General features: G+C 48.5%; 1 protein-coding gene across 1 annotated transcript in view; it reads right to left on the reverse strand.

The window, feature by feature from the left end:
* LOC103601705 (probable phospholipid-transporting ATPase VA) overlaps window positions 1-6,587 on the reverse strand; it is a gene marked incomplete at its 5' end in the record, with an annotated part of 91,445 nt that overhangs the window by 7,371 nt on the left and 77,487 nt on the right. Inside the window, 1 exon segment of the mRNA XM_008586129.1 lies at window positions 4,223-4,299. Coding sequence (XP_008584351.1) covers window positions 4,223-4,299 — 77 coding nt within the window.

Genomic DNA, 6,587 nt, shown 5'->3' on the forward strand with positions numbered 1-6,587 from the left:
CCCTCGGTGTTGCTCCCGCGCCTCGCTCAGCCAGTGAGCGGGAACCGGTCTGCATGTGGGATCCGAACCCTTGGGCGGGAGCGCCACCACGCTCTCAAGCGGCGCACTCTCCAGTGCGCCACCGGGCCGGCCCTCTAGTTATCTTCAGAGGGTTGTTCTACACAAAAATGTCAATCTGCAGGGGCCGGCCCGGTGGTGCACTGGAGAGTGTGCCGCTTGGGAGTGTGGCGGCGCTCCCGCCGAGGGTTCGGATCCCATGTGGAGACCAGTTCCCGCTCACTGGCTAAGCGTGGTGCGGGCATAACACCAAGGGTTGCAATCCCGTTGCCGGTCAGTAAAAAAGACAAAAAAAGGAAAAAAAAAATGTCAATCTGCCTTTAAAATTTAACTGATTTCCCTATATTCAAATAACACCTAGGAAAGAGTGAATTATGCTTATGAGGCATGCTTGAAATGGAATAGCATCACTATACATGACTGAAAAGTCTGAAGCTTTATAAAACATCAATTTTATGAACCAAACGTTAAAGATTTCAAGGTAAAAGTCTCTATATCTCTTTCTGGCAAAACAAGGGTTTAAAAGGCTTTGTGTGTTCTTTAACTCTTCATCCATTTATCCCATCATTAATTCTCTCTAAAACCATATATTAAGACCCCTCTATTACCAGGCGCAGACTTGGAGACACAGAGGCCATCACACATGGTCCCTGTCCTCAACGGAGTCAGTCTAAAACTCAGTCTGTGGAGGGTACTAACATTAATAAGCACATGTATTTCACAGGGCCTTAACCTTTAGCTTAGTAGGGCCACAGCCCTTAGATTAGAAGGACCAAAGTCCTTTGATCAGGCTGTAACTTAGTATGATCTTTATCTTAGTAGGACCACAGTCCTTAGCTGTTAGAAGGGCCAAAGCCCTTTAGTTTAGGCTGTAGCATAGTAGGGTGACAGCCCTGAATTTTAGCAAGGCCAAAGCCTTGTAGCTTAGGAATAGCCTAACCTTTTAGTATTGCACACAGAAATGCTAAGCTTGGGAAAAAACAAAACTTTCACAGGACTAAAATGTCTCTGGTGTGGATATGAAAATTGTAACACAGCAAAAGTGCTTGCTCTAAGGGCAGATGCCCTTGGTGCAGCTAAACCTAATTATGAAAAAGAATGTGAGTTAAAAACTTCAAGGCTACTCTGCCAATTAGTGGTTAGTTCCACATTTCACCTTCAACTGCTTCTCTAAATTTCCTAGGGAACGAAGTGTCACCATAACGATTATCTCACTGGTTCTTTTGTATGTCACATAGCTTAGTTTTATGACTCCTTAGTTTTTTGATGGTAAATTGCTTAAACTATTTTTTTTTTTTTTTTTACTGACCGGTGCGGGATCTCAACCCTCGGTGTTGCGCCCGTGCCACGCTCAGCCAGTGAGCGGGAACCGGTCTCCACATGGGATCCGAACACTCGGCGGGAGCACTGCTGCACTCCCAAGCGGTGCACCCTCCAGTGCTCCAGCGGGCCAGCCCATGCTTAAACTATTTTTAAGTTGCACCTGCTTTAATGAAAATTGGTATGTAGCCAGTTTGTTTATGTTTTCACTGACCAATTAACCCCCTGTGTTCGTTTCTGTAACTTTCTTGGCTGGACAATAAAAACAGAGAAAACCTAATTCAGGGTTATTTCCCAGGAATGCTTCTCTTTTGAAGAAGTCATCTCCTGCAATTAATCCCTTCTGGGTCTCTCACTGCTGTGGAAAAATGAGCTTTGAGTAATCCTTTGTGTCTCCATCTCTGTCACCCTGGGGGACAGGTGACATCGGTCAAAAGGGGCCTACAAGGGAGACCTCTGGACTGTCTTTGAGGAAGACCCCCAACCCCCGAGAACTGTAGATGACACCCCTCACGAGGAAGCCCACCTGGCTCTCCAGCCTTCTGCTGCCCCTTCCCACCCCCAAACACAATGCTTGTCCTTTTGACAAAGCAGTCTTTCCAGAAGTTCCAGCTTCCTTGGAAAGTCCATGAGGGCCAGGATCATACATGTTGGGATCACTCTGAAACCCTGTTTCCACTCAGTGCTTGGCTCCAGGGGCTGCACACCCAACATGCCAAACCAGATGACCCTGTGAAGATCGGGCTTCTGGGGAGATGCAGACTCTCCTCTGCCCCTCCAGCTCTCTGCCTGGGACAGCCTCCCCACCCTGGCTGAGCGGGGGGGTTCCTGCTCATCCTTGCTCATCCTCAGTGGCTCAGCTCCAATGCTTGACATCCCTGCTGCCACAGCATCCTACAGTCCATCTCACAAAGGGCTGGGCACAGTGCCCCTTTGCTTGTTGAACTGACTGAAATGCAAGCCACAAGATCATGTTCACCTGCAGAACCTGACAGAACAGTAAGAAGATGTATCAAGCTTCACACCACCTTATGCAATACATCCCCAATGAAGATGTGCAGCTTTAAGGAAATACAGAAGCTGCGCCCACGCAAGGCTGCATCTCAGGGCATGCACCCTATGTCTTGGTGGTTTCCATTGCCTCCTGCAGGGATCGAATCACAGATGCCCAAGGCTCCTAGGGGCAACTCGGCCCCTCTTGGGCTATGTGCTCAACAGAAGAGTCTGATAACAAAAGGTATTTCTATGTGTGGAGTTTCTCTGCATATTAGGTGGACAGGCACTACCCCTAGCCAGCTTCTCACTGTAGGAAATAGTGAAAACAGAGTTGGTGCAGAAGAAGTCATAATGAATGGACTAATTCATTTATTCACTCCACAAGTGTTTCTTGAGCTGCTTCCATGTGCTGAGCTCTGTGGGGAGGAAGAGGTGAGCCACACGTGGACTCCGTTTTCAATTCCACGGAGGAAGAGAAAACATACAAGCAACAACACACAGCCTTGCCAGATGAAGGCAGAAGGAGAGGAAAGGACATGCTGAGGATGGGCCAAGATGTGACCAGAGTGCTTCCAGTTCAGGACCCCCACCCGACTACTGTCTTAATGTTAGGTAAGAAAATGAAGGAGCTCTGCACAGGCCTGACACAGGTGAGTGCTCCATAGATCATTATCGATGGAATGAATGAATCAGCTGATGGATAAATGGCAGTCCACATCCTGATTTTTTTTTTTTTGTCCTTTTTGTGACCGGCCACACCACGCTCAGCCAGTGAGCGCACCGGCTATCCCTATATAGGATCTGAACCCGCGGCGGGAGCGCTGCTGCTCTCCCGAGTGCACCACGGGCTCGGCCCCACATCCTGATTTTTAGGGGAAGATTAGATAAATTGTTCCTAAAGTCTCCACCAAATTCAAAAATGTTGTGATTCAAACTTAACCACATGGTGGAAATTACTGTAATACTACATCCAAATGAAGCATGTTTTTAATGGACTCTGTACAATGTCCAGCTCTTATGACGAGAACTGACTCAGCGACAGGTGAGTGATGTGGAGCTGCATTTTCTGTGAGTCAAGCTAGCTGCATTCCATCCTCATAGCAATAGCAGGTTTCACTAAACCTGCGGCCAAGTCAGCTTTTCAAATGGTATCATTGACAGTGCTCAGGAACAGTAAAGCGTGCCTTCAGGGATGAGACTTCAGGAGGTGGAGAAGGTGATGATTCACCTTGGCTTTCTCTGAACCACAAATTTCACAAAAATGTATTTGTAGACATAGGCAGACATGTGGATGGCACATCTGCTGTTCATTGAATGTCTCCCCAAAATTCACTGAAGCTTAATCCCCACTGTAACAGTGTTACAAGGGCAAGAAATCCAATTATGGTATTTGAGAGGTGGGGTCTTTGACAGATAACTGGATTGTTAGGACTATGTCCTTGTGAATGGCTTGATACATTCACGGAGTAATGGGCATGGTTCTGACGGCTTTATAAGGAGAGCAAGTGAGAAGGTTAGCTCACTCATGCTCAGCCCGTTCTCACCATGTGACACCCTGGTTGCCACGGGACCCCCTAAAGAGCTCCCACCCAGAAGAAGGCCCTTATCAGATGCACCCCCTGGACTGCTGATTTTCCAGCTTCCAAAACTGTAAGAAATAAACTTCATTTCTTTATAAATTACCCAGTTTCAGGTATTCTGCCATGAGGAACACTTTATGTTATAAAACAACATTGCTTCATAAATGTGCGGAGCGACATGCCCCTTATCTTCTACTATTGGCTTGGCAGTTGTATAGAAGGCAAACCCTCCAGCTTCATCAGAGGAAGCCATGGCAGTTGATCTTTACCTGCATGCCCTCCTGGCCTGAGATTCCCACACCCACATCTGCCACCTGGATCATGCTGACGTCATTGGCTCCATCACCTAGAAACAGCACAGGCAGGAAGAATCGACTGAGTTGAGATGCACAGAATCAAATCAGCTTGAAGGGTCTTCTCGGGGTCCCCACCAGACTGAGTGCTATGGAAGGTCTGGGAGAAGGCAGTGCAGCATCTGCCCTGAGGGAACTGAGTTCAGCAGTCAGAATAAACCATGGCATGGAGCTTGGAACTAGCGGCCATACCAGCAGAAGTTTCAGAAAGCAGGCAAGCACTGAGTCACCTGGTTCCCTCGAGCCTGCTGTATGTGGTTGGCTCATCCACTGACAGAGCCCTTAATGTGGTCTGACACCATGCAAGATGCTGTCTTCATCCCACCATTATTAGTCACCGAACTGCTCCAATCAAGTAGCCAAGGCTACTCCAATTCATTCTCACCTGAGCGGTTTTCTAAACTAAATGAAGGGGGTTAAATTCTGCCCAGCAAACTGTAGACTTCTTTTTGCACGCTGATCCCCAGCCAGCGTATTTGCCAGTGTGCTCACCTTTGGGCCCTCTGGGGGGTGCAATAGAGGAGAATTTGTATTTATTCTGTCAAGCTGTTTATGGAAAATGTTTGGGAACACAGGGCATAGGTCAGAGCTCTCAACACCTTTGGGAAAGGCAGAGACATAAAGTCTGTATCACTGACAGTGACCATTCTTGGATCCCAGCACACATCCCAGGCTGCACAAATTAAGACTGGCAGTGTGGCTATAGCATGTCTCTTTCCTGTGACTTTTCTGTTCTTTATTAGCTTGGGCCCAACATGGGAGATTAGTCAATATCTATCAAATTGAAATTCTGTGAAGCAATAAAAATCTGCACAGCTTTTCCCAGAATGTCCCATTAAAAATGAGATACGGTACGCAACAGTGCCCTCTGTATCATAAACTGCCGGACACCTTGGAGGAGGTCACATTGATGCTTTAACTCATGGTTAAAGAAATGAGCTACAGTTCCTATGGAACATTACTTTTCCTTTCCCTATTGAGATTCTACTTTTTCCTTTTCTTTTTAGCCAAGACTTTCCTTCCATTTCTTAAATAAATACCAGATGCCAGTGACTCGGTGGCTGAGCCAGGCCCTGACCAGGCCATTAAAACATCTTACTCCAGCCTTTTGAAGCATGTCTTGTCCTTGTGTTCCCAGAGAGTACCCTGCGCTCAGAGGGGAGGGGAGTGGTGAGTGGTGAGTGGTGTGGTGCAGACGCAACCTGCAGACTCTCAGCTCCTGCCTCCAACTCATGCTCAGGGAAATTGAAGGCCATTCCAGGCACATGAAGGCAAAGATGTCCCCAGGCAAAGACGACCCTCCTGGGAGGGCCCAACCTGGAGGAGCCCCTGTCTTCTCAGCCTGGGCCATGGGCCATGACTGATTGCTTCCCTCTGTCTTTTGGCATGTGCCCCACACCTGTCTCTGCACTCTCCTTAGTGGACAGCACAGCCCTCAGGATGTGCCAGGGCCATGTCTCCATGATGACCACACCCAACCTCTCCCCCAACGACTCAGTCTCAACATTGGCCTCCTCTAGCCAGGCAAGGTGCCCACCATGATAGGGTGGCAATGCCCATGTTGGCAAGGGGTGGCTGTCACAGAACTTTTGCAGAAAATAGTACAATTATGATGGATTGATTGACTGATTGGTGAGGATACTTTATTTCAGCTCCAACTCTCACCTACATGTGGATTCTATTTACAGAAAGGCCAAATTTAGTGTCTGGGGATCATGGCCAGCCCTCACCAGAAGATGGCACTGGTGAGTCCCTGAACTTCTGCTGGAGACTCCTCCTGCCCAGAAGTGGGCGCAGAAGACACCTTGGCAGGAGGTAAGTGGGCACCTACAAGGTTCTCCAGGCATCTGCAAAGGGAAACCCTCACAGGATATACAGCCCTTATATAAATAATGTAAAACTGGGCAGCCACTCATATTTTAGGAAGGACTTACCTAATTAGACCATCAAAGCGCAGCTAACAAAGGGCAACGGGAATTCTGGTCACCACTGTCTCTGCGGTCCCTACAGCTGGGATCCTGGGAGGCCCATGGCAACCAGAAGCGCCTGCAAAGGGCTTTCTTCCTAAGCTGGGCTGGGCTAATGCCGGGCCCTCTGCTGTGGCCGCAAATGCTGGGATGGGAAGGTCTCTAGTGTCCTACCTTCCGAAAAACAGTACAAGGTCCGCCTTGTCTCCCTAAACTGCTGTTGTGTTACTGAAGTCAGAATATGTACCTGGGGGCCGGCCCGGTGGCGCACTGGATAGTGCGCCGCTTGGGAAGCGCGGCAGCGCTCCCGTCCG

The sequence above is a fragment of the Galeopterus variegatus genome, unplaced genomic scaffold (genome assembly GCF_000696425.1).
Source record: "Galeopterus variegatus unplaced genomic scaffold, G_variegatus-3.0.2 Scaffold3838, whole genome shotgun sequence".
NCBI classification, from domain to species: domain Eukaryota; kingdom Metazoa; phylum Chordata; class Mammalia; order Dermoptera; family Cynocephalidae; genus Galeopterus; species Galeopterus variegatus.